Genomic DNA, 21,218 nt, shown 5'->3' with positions numbered 1-21,218 from the left:
GTATGGAAGAACTTAAAGTATATATATAAAGGAGTAATACTAAATAAAATAAATTCTGGAAATTTTATGAGAAGACGTACCTAAATACCTAAGTAAGTTCATTCTCAATTGATTAGCAAGCCAACTCATAATAGTAGTAGAATGTTTTGGTTGTGACATGTATGAGGGTAGTAATGTGTCTGTATTTCCTTCAGGAGATTAGTTAGCAGTCAGAGGAAATTTTTACTGCAGTCAAGAGGTAAGTGAATTTAATATCCCTTCCAGAAAAATTATCATGTCATGCTATTTATGCAAATTTTGTTTCAAACTGCAGATGATTATTTTGTTTATATTATAAAATTATGCTGTATGTATGACAAGTTTGAGAAAAATAAACTTTGTGAAAATAATGATGTTTATAAGAGATTTTGAGAAAATGATGATAAACCCTCCTACATGTTGCCCTAGAGAAGTACGAGAAATGAGAAAAGAGTGTTATAAAATGAGGGCACATGTAGGGAGGAGTGTATTTTTGGCCCCAAGAGAAACAAGAGAGAAGCACAGTACCGATGCTAAGGATGGAGGCGCAACCGCTGAAAGAGGCTCTGCCAGAAGGTGGTTCCATCATAGTTGTTTTTTTTTGCCATGCTGAGTGCACCCAGAGTTAATCGGCTGGCCAGGGGACGGGGCTGCGGCCACAGTATCTCATCCCAGGTCGCAAGGACCGCGCAACCCTAGTATACGGGGGTAACAGTATACATGGGCCCTAATATGAGATAAAGATTATCATAAACTTTATTGATGATAATATATTTTATTTGCTTTCTGTTTTCTTTAAAAATATACTGGGAACATATGTAGTTATAAGTTCCATTTTTCAAAACGAGACAAGGAGTAAAACTGCTCATGGTTGTGGATTTCACTTACTGGGCCCCCTTTGGGCTCATCAGTTTTTATTTCTTGTTTGAGGTGGTGACCAGGCTGCACTAGGAGGCCGGAATGGGGGCGGGCGTATTTAGGATTTCTTATGATTTCATATTAGTCAAGTTAATAAGTGCGTTGGCACAATTTTCTTTCAGAGATTGATAGATTTATTTTAATAAGGATCTCTATCTCGTTGTGAGACATATTTCTGTTAAACAAGAATATTTCAGTTTAGTTATTATCTTTAGACATGATATTCTAGACTTTCATGCATTCATTGTTATACTAGTATTGTTAGTTGATAAACCTTATAGATCTTTGCGAGTAAGAAAATCATTAACAAACCTAACCTTAACGGGCTGGGGATGTTACACCGAGGCTCCAACATATCAAAACTAGTCAATGATTATATCTAATAATTATTTTTGAATAAATAAATGGCAACGAAATTTTAGTTTTAATTTTTTATGGAAAATGTTACCTCTCTCCCGGATACATCCACCTATACTGTACCGGTACACCGAGTCGGCATTCATAGACAAGATGCACTGATAAGTGCCAAATATTGCATATTTGGACCCCTTTTATTTACATTAGTTAATCCTTTAGCTGTGTCGTTATTTAATATTTTGTATTAGTTTTGTGTTTTTAGTGTTTTGTAGGTCATTGAAGAAAAACTGCAGCTTTAAAGGAAAAAATGCGAAGTTTGGAAGAAAGCATACTTTGAGAAGACCTAGATTGTGTGGTTAAGTCTAACCAAATCTAAGGAAAGGTTAAATCAGATTAAAGTTCAGATTGGATAAGATTTCGGATCGGATTCAAATTCAGATTCTGCACACGTCTTAGTATTTTGACCATAACTCTCCGTTCAAATATCGGATTGAAGTGATTCAAACGGCATTGGAAAGCTAGCTCAAAATAATTTCTTGCGAAATAAGATTTTCGTAATTCGTACATTTACTATGTCAAAATTGCCCCGCAATTAAAGGACACAAATCTGGACGAATCCTATTCCGATTTCAGACTTCTATTTTGACTGTGAGACAGACCTCCGAATTATCTAAGTTTACTTGGGCTTCTAGGACTTCCCTAAGCCTATAAATAGACTTCTTTGCATTCAAGAAAAGATACACAATCCCAGAGAGCAAAATTCTTTTGTTTAGTTTTTTCTTTAGGTTTAGGTTTAGGTTTAGATTTTATTTTTATGTGGAGCTAAATTCCCAACTAAGGTTGGGGATGAAGCCTCACCAATGAAGAACATCAATACTTTTATGTAAGTTTTTATTATTCTGATTTTATTGAGTTTTATATTTCAATTGTTTTACTTCTAATCAATTGTATGGAGTGATTCTTGGATATCTCTTGTGATTTAAGGATACATGTGATGATTTGAGATAATTTCATATGATTGATTGCTTGGCTTTTAACTCATAAAAATTGGATATCCCTTGTGATTTGTTCTACGGATACATCTGGTGTTTCAATTAAATTTGGATTCCTTTTGTGATTTGGTCAATGAATGGATACATGGGATGGTTTTGATTAATTCTTTGAAGCATAGTAAAACATATCTATGATTTAATTTGTGAGAACTTCGGATTAATATTGATGAACATAAAGTATGTTGTTATGATTTGGTGAGTGTGAATTCCCAAACCTTAGTACCTTTATCCTTAGATTTACTTATTTTATTTAGTTTATGTTTATCCTTTAATTTTCAAAACTCAAAAAATCAAAACCCTTTTGGAACTAGATTAGGATTTAATTAGTTTAGATATAAATTGTTCTTTCAAAAATACAATTCTCTGTGGGATCGACCTCGCACTTGCAATCCATTAAACTACAATTGATTCGTGCACTTGCGAGTTAAATAAATTTGCACAACAAGTTTTTGGCGCCGTTGCCGGGGAATTGTTCAATTTTTGAAACCAATTTATTTCTAAATTAGTTTTATTCTTCTACTAGTTATAATTAGGATTTTATTTTTCTGCAATTTGTTTTGTTTTATTCGTGTTACTAATAAAAAAAAAAAAAAGATTGTTCTTGTTGTTTTTTGTTTTGTTTGGCTTGTTTTACAGTTCTGCCGCAGCACCTTCCGCACATCAGTGCGATCAAGCGCACTCATAGCAAAAGCAGCAGTTCCGTAGATCTTTGCCAAAAATTTATTTTTGGTCCTTTTTGTGAGTTTTTAAATTTTAGTTTTCATTTTTTTTTTTGTTGTGTTAGTTGTTATTTTAGTTTATTTTATTTTTTTTAAAAAAAAAATTAAAATTAAAAAAAAAATATATATATTGGTTAATGTTTTATGTGGGATATCTGCATGCTAAAAAGTGAGGGGAAGCATGAATTTTCATTTTAATGATTTTAATGCATCTCCTAGTTGTAGGACACCAGCTCCTACCAACTACCCTCAAAATTTTTACCCAAATAAACCATGTTCATTTTGTTTCAATCCTTATCATGAGGAGAACAATTGTCCAGATCTGCGAACTGAGCTCAACGACTTATGGGACAAATTAGATCAAATCAGAGCAGCTAGATCTAACTTTTCATATGAACAAATGAACACCAGTTTCTCTAGCCCGGGGTTTGATTCAAATTTCAATTGTTATAATCCGGACTGGAGCAACCAATATGATTTCTCAGGATCAGCTCAGGCTACAAGGAAATTATGCTCACCAATTTGATGAATTGCATCATTCAGAATATCCACAGTTCGATCATCAAGCTCAACCTCCTATTTATCAGTCTACCACTCAAGTGCCTGCACCACAGTCATCACTGGAAGACATGATGAAAGCATTCATGCAATCAATGGATAAGAACATACAAGAGATAAAGCAAGATATGAAGAATACTACCCTGAGCAATTCCCAAGATATACAAGAGCTAAAAGGTTTCACCAATCAAGCCGTACAGGAGATGAAGAATTCCAACATGGCTAATGGTAGAGACATACAAGAACTTAAGCAGGCCATGACCAAGATAGAAGGACAGATCGGTCATCTAGTTGCTGACTTCAACAGAATAGAGGAAGAAGAGCTTCAAAGTCAGCTGATGGCTGAAAGGCACTACATGATGGATGAGGATGATTCTGAAAATTCTTATCATGAGCATGCCCAAGTCACCATCACACTTGAGAGTGAGGAAATTGTGGATAACAAAGAGGAGGAAGAGAAGGATGAGCAAGTTGAGCACTCTGAGCAAGTTGAGCACCATGAAAATAGTGAACTCCCAATGGATCCTAATCTGCCCAGTGACATGGAAGTGAGTACTGAAGCTCCTGCCTGCATCACTGTCCCTCTTGAGACACATCAAGAGCCCAAAGCTTCAGCGCCTAAATATCTCAAAGAGCCATCTTATGTCAAGATACTCAAGGACTTGTGCACACAAGCACACAAATCTAGGAACCACTTTCCTAAGACGATCCTTCAAAGCAAGAAATTCTACATAAGATGGCGAAACATCCTTCAGAGGGGTATGAAGTTTTGAAGAAGAAGGGGTGGAAGGGATTGGTTGGACATCCGCATGATAGGGGGAAGCACTGTAAAGTTTTCTCCTCCAGTTTATTTTCTGCACTTCACTCCAAAAATTCTTTCTTTCCTTTTTCATTACATGTTAATTTTATTTGTTTTTGTTTCTAACAGCAATTAATCTTTTGATATTGTTTCTATGAAAAAAATATTGCTGTTAGTTTTTATTGACAGGTGTTTTGGTGTTTAAGTTTGGGGGACGCCCTAGCCTTGTTCACACTCCGATTTCCTTACTTCCGGTAATGTATTTCTATACTACACATTGAGGGCAATGTGTAATTCAAGTTTGGGGGTATGGAAAAACACTTTGTCTATTTATTTTTGTTCTTATTTGTTTATTTTTATTTATCATTTTGTGTTAAAAAATTTGAAAAAAAAAAAAAAAAATTGTGCTATGTTGTTGTCAAGTTTGAGTTAAACTATAACTGTGATTTGCATTTCATTAGCTTGCTTAAAGGGTTGAACATCATCATTATGTCATTAGAAGTCTGAGTCCTTTGACTTATTTTTGGGTAAAAGAGATTTCACTTGTTTTGAAATAAATTTTTATGAGCACATTAGCATGTTTTCTGTGAGGTATGATGTTTGAGCTTAAGCTTGTTCTCTTTGAGATTTGTTGGATGACCTATTGATGAATAACCATTGGCTTGCAAGATATAAAAAGAAAAAAATAAATAAAAAAGAGAAGGAAAAAGAAAATAAAGATCATGTTGAGTTTTTCACTGAGTAACCGGACCTCTTGCCTCATTAAGCATTGAGTGTTCGCGTCAAAAGGTGTGAAGTTCAGTGTTGATTTATGATATGGCTAATCTGACTTCGTAGCCTTTTTGACTTAAGTTAATAAGCCCTTAGGGATGTTCTACATCTAGTGCCCTAAAGTCACCTAGCTTGGGAGTCATTGGCCTAACACTTGTTACATGAGTCAATTAGAAAGCTTAAGGGAGTTAGACATTACAGAGCCTATAAAAAAAAAAAAAAAAAATGTATATCTTGCCTTGGTTGTATCATTTGATAGAGATTTTTACAAATTTTATGGAACTTATCTTGAGTTTAAACTGAAAGCTTCATGATTATATGCTAATTACACTTTACACATTTCAGAACATATGAGGTCTCAATTGTCCATTTATGAGTAATTTGATTTTGGATTTCCTTTTGACTGTTATGATGGTGTTTGTCTTTTTAAGTTTGCTCATGAATAAGAACCATGGTTTATGTGAAACTTCTTTCTTGTTAACAACATAGTGCACAATGTTTGTGGGTATCATTCCTGTTAAGCCCTCACGAGACTTCACTCGTCCACTAGGGATGCCTAGGGGTTTAAAAGGCTTGTTGCATATGCTAAATGCAATCGTCTCTCCCACGAAAGAGGATTTATGTTTCTTGCTTTCATTTTATTTTTTGTTTTGTTTTGCTAAGGGACTAGCAAAATGTAAGTTTGGGGGTGTTTGATAAGTGCCAAATATTGCATATTTGGACCCCTTTATTTACATTAGTTAATCCTTTAGCTGTGTCGTTATTTAATATTTTGTGTTAGTTTTGTGTTTTTAGTGTTTTGTAGGTCATTGAAGAAAAACTGCAGCTTTAAAGGGAAAAATGCGAAGTTTGGAAGAAAGCATACTTTGAGAAGACCTAGATTGTGTGGTTAAGTCTAACCAAATCTAAGGAAAGGTTAAATCAGATTAAAGTTCAGATTGAATAAGATTTTGGATCGGATTCAAATTCAGATTCTGCACACGTCTTAGTATTTTGACCATAACTCTCCGCTCAAATATCGGATTGAAGTGATTCAAACGGCATTGGAAAGCTAGCTCAAAATACTACAATTTGTTGTGAAATAGGATTTTCGTAATTCGTACAGTTACTATGTCAAAATCGCCCCGCAATTAAAAGACACAAATCTGGACGAATCCTATTCCGATTTCAGACTTCTATTTTGACTGGGAGACAGACCTCCGAATTATCTAAGTTTACTTGGGCTTCTAGGACTTCCCTAAGCCTATAAATAGACTTCTTTGCATTCAAGAAAAGACACAATCCCAGAGAGCAAAATTCTTTTGTTTAGTTTTTCTTTAGGTTTAGGTTTAGGTTTAGATTTTATTTTTATGTGGAGCTAAATTCCCAACTAAGGTTGGGGATGAAGCCTCACCGATGAAGAACATCAATACTTTTATGTAAGTTTTTATTATTCTGATTTTATTGGGTTTTATATTTCAATTGTTTTACTTCTAATCAATTGTATGGAGTGATTCTTGGATATCTCTTGTGATTCAAGGATACATGTGATGATTTGAGATAATTTCATATGATTGATTGCTTGGCTTTTAACTCATAAAAATTGGATATCCCTTGTGATTTGTTCTACGGATACATCTGGTGTTTCAATTGAATTTGGATTCCTTTTGTGATTTGGTCAATGAATGGATACATGGGATGGTTTTGATTAATTCTTTGAAGCATAGTAAAACATATCTATGATTTAATTTGTGAGAACTTCGGATTAATATTGATGAACATAAAGTATGTTGTTATGATTTGGTGAGTGTGAATTCCCAAACCTTAGTACCTTTATTCTTAGATTTACTTATTTTATTTAGTTTATGTTTATCCATTAATTTTCAAAACTCAAAAATCAAAACCCTTTTGGAACTAGATTAGGATTTAATTAGTTTAGATATAAATTGTTCTTTCAAAAATACAATTCTCTGTGGTATCGACCTCGCACTTGCAATCCATTAAACTACAATTGATTCGTGCACTTGCGAGTTAAATAAATTTGCACAACATGCACCCCAACATGCACCATGCTGGTGAAAAAACTAATGGGGAATATCTGTTCCATCTTGCACTAAGTGATATAGATGCCAGCCTCAAGTTGGGCCATATCCTCTTGGGTCAACGCCATTGAACCTATGCCCCTAAAAAATGCAGACATCTCAACTAGCGGTCTAACCACGTTATCGGGAGAAGCTGTTGCATTAATACGTGACTGTCATAACTCTTCAAACTCGATATCGTCCGGTCCTTAAGTTTTATACATCGAAAAATGTTCGAGGCATATCCGTCTGGCACCTTTATTTTTCGAAGCACTTTTAGAAAACTAGTTTTATCCTCTTTCGACATCGTGTGGCAAGCATGAGGCATATACATTCTCCCATCATCACCTGTGAAAGGATGAAGTACTGGTCTCAAACCCATTTCTTGCAAGTCTTTACAGGCTTGAAGGTTGTCCTTCGTTTTTCCCTTAATGTCGAGTATTGTGCCAATTATATTGTCCATCACATTTTTCTCTATGTGCATGACATCAAGGTTGTGCCGTAATAAATTATCCTTCCAGTATGGCAACCGAAAGAAAATACTTTTCTTCTTCCACAATACATTATCAGTCCTATTCCTCTTTGCATGTGAATTAGTAAAGTTAACTGACTTACCGGTACTCTCATCCCCAAATACCATCAATTCTAACTGTTTTAGGATTTCATCTCCATCTGGCACATTGGGGGCACATTCTAGTTCTTGGTTACCATCAAATGTACCTTTATTCCGCCTCCACACATGATCCATGGGCAAGAATCGCCTATGCCCCATAAAGCAAAACTTACTTCCGTGTTTTAACTGTCTAGATCTTGTTGCATGCATACAGCAAGGGCGTCAAATATGCACCCAACCTCAAGTATACGTACATCACTTAACGATTACCTGCAAATGATAAAAAAAAAAAAAAATTAAATTAAATTACAAACCTATATCTAACTATTTTGAAAGTGCAAACCTATATATAATTAGATTATATTACAAGTAACTACGATATGAAGATCTACACATACTTTGTGATGATCCACGATGATCGCCTTCTGCATCAGCTGCATGCTCATCTTCATTTGTTAATCCATTCTCACCTATATATAAATAGATGCAAATGTATATTTTGCAATCCTATATATGTTTTTAAGTCAACGCTAATGAATTGTGTTTAAGCAGCTAGTTCCCCTATAAAAGGATAAAAGATAAAGGAAGAACAACATAAAATAATTTTTATTGTGTTTAAGTTATATAAGCCAACATTAAAGGATAAAAGATAAGCAAACATTAGAATTTCAAATTTTATGTTGTTCTTCCTTTATCTTTTATCCTTTATTGTGTTTAAGTTATTTTTATACAACTTAATGTTTGAGCAGCTAGTTCCCCTATATAACTAAAAATAATTTTGGTGCGCCTGCTATTTAGGCGCTCTTATTTAAGGGTGCTTGGCTGGCAGGCGCCCCTAATTAAGGACTCTTGCCATCCAAGCGCCCTTAATTAAGGGTGCCTGGCTGGCAAGCACACCCCTAATTAAGGGCGCTTGCCAACCAGGCACCCTTCATTAGGGGCGCTTAAGGGCGCCTGGATAGTAGGTGTCCTGAATTAAGCGCACTTACCAGCCAGGGGCCATTAATTAGGGGCGCCTGCCAGCTAGCTGCACTTAATTAAGGGCGCCTAGTTGGCAGACGCCTCTAATTAAGGGCGCCTAGATAGTAGGAGTCCCGAATTAAGGGCGCTTGCTAGCCAAGCGCCGTTAATTAGGGGTGTTTGCTAGCCAAGCGCACTTAATTAAGGGCGCCTAGCTGGCAGACAACCCTAATTAAGGGCGCTTGCCAGCCAGGCACACTTAATGAACTAAATTGGGGCATGCCCTATTGGAATGTCCCGAATTAAGGGGACGTTTTTCTGGCTAGGCATTGCTAATTTCATTTTGTGTCGTTTACACAATAAAATGTCCATATAAAGGAATGTTTTATTAAAGCGCCTCTATTCCAAGCGTTAGTAAACCTTTTTTTTTTTTTTTTTTTTGTAGTATATATATGGACTTATATGTTTATAACATACATTAACATTGGAACTAAGTCGATCTCTAGTGTTAATATGAATTTGTATGCTTATGACTTATGTCATATTGTATCATCTTATGCTATCAATTCGAAATTTTTAGGGCAACATCAATACTTAAGTTGTGACAATAGGACATTACATGCATTGTTAATTTGTTAGTGTCAATTTTTAATTTCTAATGCTAATCATTTCATCTGGGATTATTCAAACCACATTGTCATGATATATTATATGAATTATATGAATCGGTATGATTTTGATTAAATCATATGATTAATAATTCAAATTGTCTATTCAAGTTTCAACTATCATTAATTGTTAGGTCATTTAAGATATTCAATGCAGGTAAGATCATTTAAGATATAACCATATTATTAACTTTTATCATTCAATTACATATTATGTGGATACTTATAATCATAGATATAATTATATATTGTATACCAATTAATTATTGTGGCAATACAATTTTGCTGGTTGTGGATGTGGGATATGGAGGTTTGCAAACAATTGTTTTAACTAGGTAATTTCACAGCAGGTTGAGGCCATAGCTTTGTATTCTGCTTCAGCTAAAGAACGAGATACTGTTATTTGCTTCTTTGTTTTCCAAGATATTGGTGAGCTTCCAAGAAGTATACAATATCCAGTGATTGAACTTTGAGTGTCTCTGCATCGTGCCCAATCTGCATCACAATGTGCATGTAATTGAATGTTGCTTGTGGTTGATAAGAGAATGCCTTGTCCTGCTGTAGACTGCTTGATGTAGCATAATACTCTATGTGCTGCATCTAAATGAGATGTTCGTGGCTTGTCCATAAACTGACTCAACACCTGCACTGCATATGCCAAATCTGGTTTGGTGATGGTTAAATAAATCAACTTACCAACTAGTCAACGATATGGCGAGGGATTCGCAATGAGGTCTCCATCATGTTTACTGAGTGCTAGATTTTGCTCCATGGGAAAAGTGCTAGGTTTGGCACTGAGGAAGCCTGTGTCTTCAAGTACTTCAAGTGCATACTTTCTTTGTGATAGAAAGATGCCTTTCTTTGAACGAGCCACTTCGATACCCAAAAAATACTTTAAGTTGCCTAAATCTTTGAGTTTGAAATGATCACCCAAATGTTTCTTAAGCTTCTGAATCTGCTCCAAGTTATTGCCTGCCAATATAATATCGTCTATATATACGAGAATAGCTGTGAAGTTACCTTCATGGGATCGGATGAATAGTGAGTAGTCGGCCTTGGATTGTTTATATCTTGCATTAATGAGGGTGGAAGAGAGTTTTGCATACCATTGTCTCGAAGCTTGTTTAAGCTCATATAAGGATATATTGAGTTTGCAAAATCTAGTCTCCCTCTTTCGTCCAGAACCAGAAGGAAGGTGCATGTAGACTTCTTCGTGAAGGTCACCATGAAAGAAGGCATTGTTTACATCAAGTTGATGCAAGTGCCATCCGCATGAGGCAGCAAGTGCAAGGAGAGAGTGGACAGTTACCATCTTAGCAACAGAAGCAAAGGTCTCTGTATAATCAAGGCCTGGCTGTTGGTTGTAACCCTTAGCTAAGCAAGCTTTATAGTGTTCCACCGAACCATCTGGGTGATATTTGATTTTGTATACCCATTTGCAACCAATGGGTTTCTTTTCGAGTGGAAGAGGAGTTAGAGTCCATGTCTGAGTCGACTTAAGAGCATCCACCTCAGCACGCATAGCATCACGCCATTTGGAATCTTGCATGGCCTGCAAAAACTACTTTGGCTCTTGTGCAAGGGAAATAACAGTCGTAAAGGCACGATGTTGGTTAGAGAGAAATGTGTAAGATAAAAAGGCATCAAGGGAGTAAGGGTTACCTGACGAACTTACCAACGCTGATTTAGATGATTGAGTGGGACGAGACGGCAAAGCCTGTGCAAGATGAAAATCACGTAAGTATGCAGGTGGTTGGGTTGACCGAGTGGATCGCCGAGTGATCGGACAAGGAGAAAGGGCAGTTTAGATGGTGGAAGGGGCATTGAGCTTCAACAGCAAGTGACAAAGGGGTAGAGACATTATCAGGAATGTCAAAAGGGATAGGTAAGACCTGTAGAGATTGTTTAGGGGAAGATTTGGTAAAAGGGAAATGATCTTCATAAAAAAGGACATCACGAGATATGAAGGTTTTGTGATGATCAAGATCATATAGACGGTAACCTTTCTGACCATAAGGATAACCGGGGAAGACACATCGTATGGCATGGGGGTCAAATTTTGATGGATTTTGTGAATGAGTGGAAGCAAAGCATAAACAATTGAAAACTCGCAAGTGATTGTATTGAGGTTTCGAATTGTGTAACTTCTCATATGGAGATTTTCCAGATATGAGGGGGGTAGGAATTCTATTGATCAAATAGGTAGCAGTGAGGATAGCGTCTCCCCAGAAACGTGTGGTAAGTGGGCTTGAAAGAGTAAGGTTCAGGACATATTGAGAAGATGACAATGCTTGCGTTCAACAACTCCATTTTGTTGGGGAGTAGAGACACAACTGGTCTGATGGATGATTCCTTTGCCATAATAAAAGGATGGAATAGTGAATTTGTGGCCATTGTCACTACGAATAACTTTGATGGTAGTCTAGAATTGGTTCTCGACAAGGTTAATGAAGGATTGCAAAAGAGAGCGAGCCTCAAATTTATGTTGCATCAAACATACCCATGTACATTGGGTGTAGTCATCAACAATGGTCAGAAAATAATGTGCCCCATTAATGGAAGATGTGCGGTAACCACCCAAAATATCAACATGTATTAATGCAACAGGTGCAATAGAAGAAATATGACTAGTTGGAAACATAATACGTGTTTGCTTTGCTAGAGGACAAACAAAACATTGTTCTGAATTTGAATTACAAATTTCAGATACATTATTGGAAAGATATGACAAAACTTTATTGGAGAGGTGACCTAATTGGCGATGCCAAAGCTGTGAGGTTGACTTTGCAACCTGACACTGTGAGGGTCTCATGTTAGTGAAGTAATACAGGCCATCTCGCTCAGTGCCCAGACCAATCATCTTCATCGAGCGAAGGACCTGGATGAAACAAAAACAAAAGAAAAAATAATGAGATAATGCAATGTTCGACATAGTGTACGCACAGAGATCAGGTTAAAATGAAAAGTAGGAATACAAAGGACATTATGAAGAATGAGTGATAGGAAGAAAGTCACAGATCTAATGTGAGTTACGGAAGCATATGAGCCATCAGGTAATCGGACAGTACTATCATGAACAAGATATGACTGGGTCAAGGCAGTGGGAGAATAGACCATATGATCAGTAGCACCACTATCAAGAATCTATAATGAATCATTAGATGAAACATAAGACATATCTAAGAGAGATGGTTCGGTACTACCTACTTGGTGGGCCATGGACTGTTATGGAGTGACGTTATTCAAAATTGCAAGGAGCTATTGGTATTGATCAAGTGTAAAAGTAAAACTGCTGGTAGTGGAAACCTGATGAGCACAGGGCTTAAGGCTAGAGCCTGAGTCAGAGTCAATCTTGCGACGAGTAGGAGGGAATCCGTTAAGTTGGTAGCACCGCTTGGTAGTATGACCATCACGACCACAATAAGTGCACTTTGGTCTTTCCTTCTTCTGAAAACCAGATCGATTGTCTTTCCGTGGTGGTAGATTGCCTTTTGCAGCCAGGGCAATGCCCTCAATGGTGGGTGGGATGATGATGCTACGTTGGCATTCCTCTTGAAGGACCAAGGCATATGCACGACTCACTAAAGGCAATGGTTCTATCAAGAGGATATGTCCCCTAATAGCTGCATATGACTCATTGAGACCCATGAGGAACTTGATAGTATACTGACATTGCTGTGGTTTGAGGCCCTCTTTTAGCGCACCACAGGTGCAAGGGGAGTTGGGTTGAAGTGCTGATAGTTCATCCCATAACCCTTTGAGTTTTGTGAAGTATGTGGCAATAGGCATGGTTCCTTGAAAAAGGGTGTGAATATCTTGCTCGAGTTGAAACACGCGAGGACCATTCACTTGAGAAAATCGCTCTTTAATATCTGACCAAATGTCATTCGCAAGGTTGCAATAAATAAGACTAGTCCAAATGTCATTAGAAATGGAATTTAATAACCAAGATTTTACAATATTGTTGCAACGGCTCCATTGTGGAAAATCGTCGGAGGAGGCTACTTGTGGAGAGATAGTCCCGTCAATAAATCCAAGCTTGTTCTTGGCACTGAGAGCCATAATGATTGCCCGACTCCAAGTTTGATAATTGTCTCCATTAAAAGATTGAGATGCAAATACCACACCAGGGTCATCGGAATGGTAGAGGTATAGATGATGATTGGGATCTTGGCAAGGAGGTGTAGACACTGTAGAGCCAGTGTGAGTTGTAGTTTCGACCATGACTTTTTTTTTTTTTTTTTTTTTTGACACTAAACTACTTGTAGCTTAGGGTGATGTGTAACCAGCCTAAACTACATGTAGTATAATACGAAGACAAATTGGATTGTGGGCTTCTATAGATAATAAATGGGCTTGGACCAAAAAGGTAAAATTTTTTATTTTTTATTTTTGTGACACTAAACTACTTGTAGCTTAGGGTGATGTGTAACCAGCCTAAACTACATGTAGTATAATACGGAGACAAATTGGATTGTGGGCTTCTATAAATAATAAATGGGCTTGGACAAAAAAGGAAAAAAAAAAAAAAAACGAAATAAGAAGCTACTAGTTTTGGGCTTAGTAAATAAATGGGTAAATGGTTCCACTTACGAGATAGGTCTGATCCAACCAAAAGAAAGCTAAAAAAAAAAAAAAAAAGGATAAAGCAAGAATTTACCTAAAAGCTGAAAGAAGGGGATCTCCTTCCTCTTTGGTGCGGTTACAGAATGCACAAAGAAGTCAACAAAACATGCTCAAGCGAAGGTGAAATTCGGGTGAATTTGAACTGGCAGACCAGAACAGGCCAAGAAAAATAGAAGAGAAATTCTGATTGTGGGTCGGTGGCTACGACATGGGTGTGCGACGGGAGTGGGAGGACCGACTGCCGCAACACCAATAAGCACGGGTTGAGTGCGGGTTAGAGCGGGGAGGACCTCTGAGCAAGGATTAGTATAGGAAAAACCTTGGGGCGTGAATTGGTGACCTTTGACCAAATGACCACCACTGGGTCGCTATCGTGATGCTGAAAATGGTGGCCTCTGAGCAACAAGGACCACTGAGGAGTCGAAGTAGCCCAAACGTTTTCTAACTGGCGAAAACGAGTGAGACTAGTACCCAAAGTAATTGGGCAAGATATTTTCGAGACATTGCAACAGAGAAAATAATTAAGTACAGCAGGTAAGAAAAAAAACGAGACTCCGTTTTTCAATTACAGAAATAGAGTTTTTGCATTCTCTCATAATCAATACTATTCTCTGATACCATGAAAAAAACCCAATATAAGAAACTAGTTTTATATTTACTTGATGATAATCGATTTACATGAGAATGTATTTACACAGAAAATTTGGTTTACATAGCCGTTAAGAATTGATGTTGTGATCTTCTATACAATGAAATCGTTCACGTAGATGGAATGTTAACGTTGCAAATCTGAGATTTTATTTTCTCAATTAATTTATGACCGTTGCTGATATTTCCTTCCTCAACACTATGCTCTCAATGTCCTTATATCTCCTTTCTTAACACACAGAACTATGAGCAAATTCGTTGTTGCTCGCCTAGCCAGGGTCATAAAGACCCTGCTCAAGCAAGTATTCATAAAGACCCTGCTATATATCAATGGAACCTGGCAAAAATTAAGCTTGAAAGAAATCCCTGTTAAGCTTGAAGAGGGAGAACAATTTGCTGGTATTTTCATTTTTCATTTTTAATTATTATTATTATTATATTTTTTTTTTCCAGTTTCAGTTTTTGTTTTTTGTTTTTAAATTTAAATGGATATTTTTGTCTTATTAGAAAAAAAAATTAGGGTTATTTTTGTCTATTTGCTGGTATTGGGAGCCACATTGTCAATTAAGTCATAATTTGAGAGATACATTGTCTTAATTCAAAGTTTGAAGAGGACATTATCAATTGAATGTTAGTTTGAAAGGGTATATTTATATGTGAAATTTACCCTAGCATTTACTTTTTTTTTTTTTTTTCAGTAAAATAAAGTATTATCGGTAGAAGCAAAACCAAGCACAAGTTGGTCAGTTGGTTCTCGAACCCACACCTAGCATATTAAAATGGGATAGAGTTTTTCTACAACCTAGGTTAGGTTGGAAGAATTTATTTCAAGCTAATCTATAATTTCAATTTTTTTAATAATATGATGCACATAAATTTTTAATAAAATTTATTTTAAATTTATCCTCGCTATTAAAAAAATATGTACATATCATATATTTGAATAACACATATTATTTTTATTGAAGGAAATTCTTTCCACCCAATTTAAAAGAAAATTTTGTTCATTAAAATCTATGTCCCGGTCTTCACGTGTTTAAGTTTACAATCAGAAAGTTGGTGGGGCAAGTACGGGACAATTATTCAAGATGTTAAGCACCAGCTAGAAAATATCAGAGAGTGGAGAATGGAGCACATTTCTCGGAATGCCAATGAGATGGCCCATAGAATTGCAAAACTAGCTTTATCATTACAAGGAGAGCATTTGTGGGAGGCTGATTATCCTCCGTGTATCCATCCTTTTGTTTTCGCTAAGCAAAGTTTCAATTAATACATGAAGTTTCATTTCAAAAAGAGAAAAACAAAAGGTTGATGACGGGGAGTTTTCAAAGTCGTGCCGCCCAAAATACGATCGAGTGTCTTGCCGCGTCGGTTACGTAGTATTGGCATGGAAAGGTGCAGGATTGTGACAAGTAATTAATTTGATTTAATCAATTTTGATCTTTTTTATGTGATTTAATCTTTCAGTTGCACCTAGCTAATGTTACGTGGTGTGGTTTTTTTTTTTAAAGTGTTATTATTTAATTTTAATTTTTTATGGAAAAAAAAAGTGAAATAAAATTTAAACCATTATCAAAAATCACAACACATATTTTATAATTCTTTTAATGGCACTTAACCCAAATCCTATTAACAATACACCAAGCGCTCCCCTTTAGGATTCGATTAAATTTTTGGGTTAAATACTATTCTAATATATGTGGTTAGCACAAAAACTAAATAGTCACCTGAGTTTTTAAAAATATCGCAAATGGTACCTGTGGTAAGCCAAAAAAAAAAAGAAAAAAAAAAAAGAAAAGAAGACGCACGCTTGGTGGCCGAACCATCCAATAGGGGGTGGTCTGGCATGCGTCTTCTTTTCTTTTTTTCTTTTTTTTTGGTTGTTTTTTGTTTTTGAATTTTTTTTTTTTTTTTTTTTTTTTTTTTTTTAAAATATGACCCGCCTCCAAAACACTTAGGTACCACGCCACGTGGCGCGCACGTGTAAGGGTGACGTAATGTTCCGTTAAAAAATTTTACGAAATCTTGACAGAGGTACCAAGTGGATTTATTTGCTTACTACAGGTACCATTTGTGATATTTTTGAAAACTCATGTGTCTATTTGATTTTAGTGTGAACTACAAGTATTGGAATAGTATTTAACCCTAAATTTTTTACTTTCTCCGGCTTAGCAATGTAATTAATTACCGTTGGTGGGACAATGCAATTTCCAAGTTTTGATTGCAAAAGCCTTACACATTGGTCTGGTGAATAATGACCCAATGTAGAAATAACAATATGCAGCGAACACAAGAGTCGCACCACCAAATTAACGTTTAAAAATTTATAATATGATCCGTTTAGTAACCAACTTAACTCAACTTTACTCATTTTTTCCGCAACAAAATTCTTTACTAAACGAGATGTGTTGTAAAGAATAGGAGAGATTGGGGAAAAAATGAAGCATTTTTCTTATTAATTAAACACACTAATATGACCCAACGTACAAGTTACCCTATTCAACAACAAAACAGAAAGACAGTTGTTCTATTTGTCAATAGTCAAATCTATGACCCAATATACAAGTTAAGAGAACAAAAAGCCAGACACGTACTAGACGCGCCCTCAAGAAGTCATCATCTAGACTATAGACTATTGGGTTTGTTTTCTCACCTTATGTTGTATTATAAATATGAGAGGCTCGATCAACTTTGCTTTCCATCACACAATCATCTTCTTCATTGATCCATATCCCAAGATGGAAGTTTATTTTATTAAGGGTATTTTCGTTATTAGGAAAACATTGACAATTTTTGGTAGTTTTTTTATTTTTTTTAGGGGGTGGTGGGGACATTGTCTTAATTGAAAGTTTAAGAGTGACATTGTCAATTGGGTTCTTGTTTGAGGGGGGTATATAAACTTTTCTAAAAAAAAAAAAAAATCAAATATGAAGGCATGCAGTGCATATCGAACTTCTTTTTTAGTTATTAATTATTAATTTTCCCCCTTTCCTAATAATTAAGAGTGTATAAATTGAGCAAGAAAGGAATTTAACTGTTAGCTTGGAAGCGCTTACATATTTTAAGATGTTAATATAACATTCCAATTAATTTCCAAATGCAACCATAAACTCAATATATATACTTTTAACACTGATTTAATTGGCTCTAACGGTTCATGCTATCATAATCTGTTAAGTCAGTTCAAGGAATTTAACTGTAGGGAGTAAATTATTTTTTTGGCATACCTCAGGGACATTTGAGTTCATTTTGATATCACAAAGAGTTAATTACAAATCAGGTAAACCACATGGACTTATTGTGCATTTTTCCCAAAAAATAAACTACATATATATGTTGAGACATGCTTTTTAATTGGAGGAATGCTAGGCTTACAAACAAATTTTACAAAAAAACTTTTACAACATGATGTGGCACAACATGATTGAAGATGTGATAAATTTAAGTTTTGAAAAACACAATCATATCTAGCTACAAAGACTTTATAGAGCCAAAATTGATGGATGACCATAGAAAGCAAACAGCAAATTAGAATTAATGAGGCCATCAAATGCCCACAAAGACTTATGGGCAATACAAGAAGAGATAGTTCTCATTCACCTAATTTATTTGACATTCTTTATTTCTTTGTATCCAAGAAATTAAAGAGAGGTTAAGAATCCTAGCAACTGAGATTATCACCGGGAGCAACACCCAATTGGCTACAGTATTGATTGTAATACAACAATTCAGGCTCTTTACCATCACATTCAACTGCACCATTAATCACCCGAATTGTTGCCCCAAATCCTTGGCTTAGAACCGAGTGAACATTGTTCATCCAAAACCACAAGGCTGTCTTAAATGAAACAACGACATCTGTGGCCACTGTTTCAGGAGCGTTTAATCCGTCGAACCCAATGCTATTTCCGGCTGCTCCATAGTTGTAATTCCAGGTTAGCTGAAGTGGTCCACGACCAAAGTAATTTTTGTCTGGGTTGCATGGATACTGTGTGTTACTCTCGCCACAGTAGTCCCTGGAAGCACCATCTGTCTCTTCTATGTGGCAGAGAGCTGCCCAAACACAAACAATTTGCTTCAATATGTGCTTCTTTTTACAGTGTAATATATAGCTAAAGATGCACATCCCATTAAAATCTTTTGCAAATATATAACTCGGTTATAATTTATGTACATAAACGTTTTCATTCCAATTAAATAAATCATATATGTTAGATTATATATGTAGTGCTGCAACAATATATAAAAAACTAATCGCCTATGCAGTGATATAGTTTATATGTTTCTCTGATCATAACGAAATAACCTCATTTCTTTGTTAGTTGTTATGAAATAAGGTATATTATTATGAATTAGAGATGCAATCTAATTTCGTTTAAAGTGACATCAACGAATAAGAGATTAGTAATGCTGTTTAGCCTAACAACTCAGATGACATCGCACTGAAAAGAGTCTTTTGTTCTTTTTGGTTTTTTAGTTATGATTCAAAGGTTGATTTCCAGTGCTATAACATCAAGTTGTATGGCAATTGTATAACAATCTATTAAACAACATTACTATCATATTAGATATGAGTAATGCTATTTCGTAAATTGTTATATGACTGTAATACAGCTAGAATGACGTGACAGTAAAAATCAATCATTCGATCAACACTATTTGTGAAAAAGAAAAAAATAAGGGCTGACATGTCATCCCATTTTGTTGTATAAAATTCGTATAAGAGTTTCTACTAAATAGTATTACTTGTAAGATATTGGAATGTTTCGGGTGCATGAAGAATAATTTAATGAAGTGAAAACGTGCAGAATTGAATAAGTTATATATAGAGAGAGGGAGTAAGATCTTACATCCAGTCTCATGGGTGACATGGGCGAAGAAAGCTGCAATCTCACGCTTAGAATCATCAGCAGTCCCAGTTGTGCCAAACTGAGTGTAGGAATTAAGAGCATCAAGGAATGCAGCCCTGGTGTAGAAGCTCTTCCCTGCACAATCTGATCCACTGGCCTGATTAAGTATCCCGTTAAAGAAATCATCCGTCACAATATCACCCACGGAAACACCACTTGAAGGTGTAGTAGTACAAGGGCCTTCTTTGCACCCCTGGCCGCAGTATTCACTGGTGGTGCCACAGTACCCATATTGGCTGCAGCATTCGTTTGCAGCACATCCACAACTTTGAGCCTTCACATATCCTGCTAAGATTAATGCGACTGCAACAAGTGTTAGAAGATTTTGTTTCACGCAAAGTGCAGCCATCTTGGGATATTGTTGCTGTGAACAATGAATGAATGAAGAAGATAACTGTGTGATGAAAAACAAAGTTGAGCACGCATCGGATATTTATAATGCAACATAGCTTGGACTATTTCAACATCTAGAGGGCGTGTCTAGTACGCGTCTTGACGGTGTTCCAATTTGACGTTTTAGTATATGGGAGAATTGAATTGGGTGTTTGTTTACATGTGCATTTGGTCATATATATAATTTTCAAACGTTAATTATTTGGTGGTCTCCATTCGCTGCATACTGGGTTCCTTCCTTAATTCAGACCGTGTTCCTTACCTTTAAATTGTGATGCGACGTAAGTCAAAATATTTTCGAGTGTCGGATTATTTGTTAATCATATCGTTTGTTTTTTTTTTTTTTTGGTTAAAAAGGTGTTTGGCAAACTATTTTGTGATTTTTCTAAAAAAATCAACATAAAATATTCTTTCTTTTTTTTTTCACTTTTTATGCCACATTATTTAATTTTTATTATTATTCAAATAAAAAAAATATTACAAAAACAAAATTTTTTCACTTTTCAATACAAAAAATTTAAATATTTCAAAATGGAACATATGGTGAGAAAACGAACCCTACACTACATTTCTTCATGGCTTCTAGAGAGCGTGTATAGTACTGGTCTTGTTCTTACAATTTGACTTTCTAATATCACTACAAGAAACTGACTCATCAGGGGCGACTTATTAGGGGCGACTTTATAGTCGCCCCTAATACTCAACTATTAGGGGCGACTTTTAAAAGTCGCCCCTAATAGTCAATTATTAGCGTCCACATAAAAGTGGACGCTAATAATGGGTCGAAAGGTTGACTATTAGCGTCCACTCTAATAAGTCGACCCTAATATACACGCGGGAATTATTAAAGGGGTGCGAAAAATTTAAGGGGCCAAGAAAAAAATTTTAGTGTCCACAATAGTCGACCCTGATAGTACACCAATAGCGTCCACTTCAGTGGACGCTAAAAGCTTAAAAAAAAAAAAACCAAATAAAAGATCAATAGGGTCGACTCTCAAAGTCGACCCTAATACTTAAGTATTAGGGTTGACACAGTCGACCCTAAAGGGTACGTAGAAAAAATTGAAAAAAAAATAAAAAATTAAAATAGATGAGCAATAGCGTCCACTTTTAGTGGACGCTGAAGACGCATCATTAGGGTCGACTTT

At 35.8% G+C, this 21,218-nt stretch overlaps 1 protein-coding gene across 1 annotated transcript in view; it reads right to left on the bottom strand.

Moving 5' to 3' along the window:
• LOC132184059 (endochitinase EP3-like) overlaps nt 1–20,065 on the bottom strand; it is a gene marked incomplete in the record, with an annotated part of 32,169 nt that extends 12,104 nt beyond the window's left edge. Inside the window, 2 exon segments of the mRNA XM_059597543.1 lie at nt 18,368–18,820; nt 19,618–20,065. Of these exon segments, the coding sequence (XP_059453526.1) occupies nt 18,429–18,820; nt 19,618–20,026 (801 nt within the window).
• Nucleotides 20,066–21,218: the final 1,153 nt, after the last annotated feature.

Source organism: Corylus avellana, chromosome ca1 (genome assembly GCF_901000735.1).
Source record: "Corylus avellana chromosome ca1, CavTom2PMs-1.0".
Classification (NCBI taxonomy): Eukaryota; Viridiplantae; Streptophyta; class Magnoliopsida; order Fagales; family Betulaceae; genus Corylus; species Corylus avellana.
The sequence above is the reverse complement of the archived record's forward strand: the minus strand, read 5'-3'. Positions and strand labels throughout refer to the sequence as shown.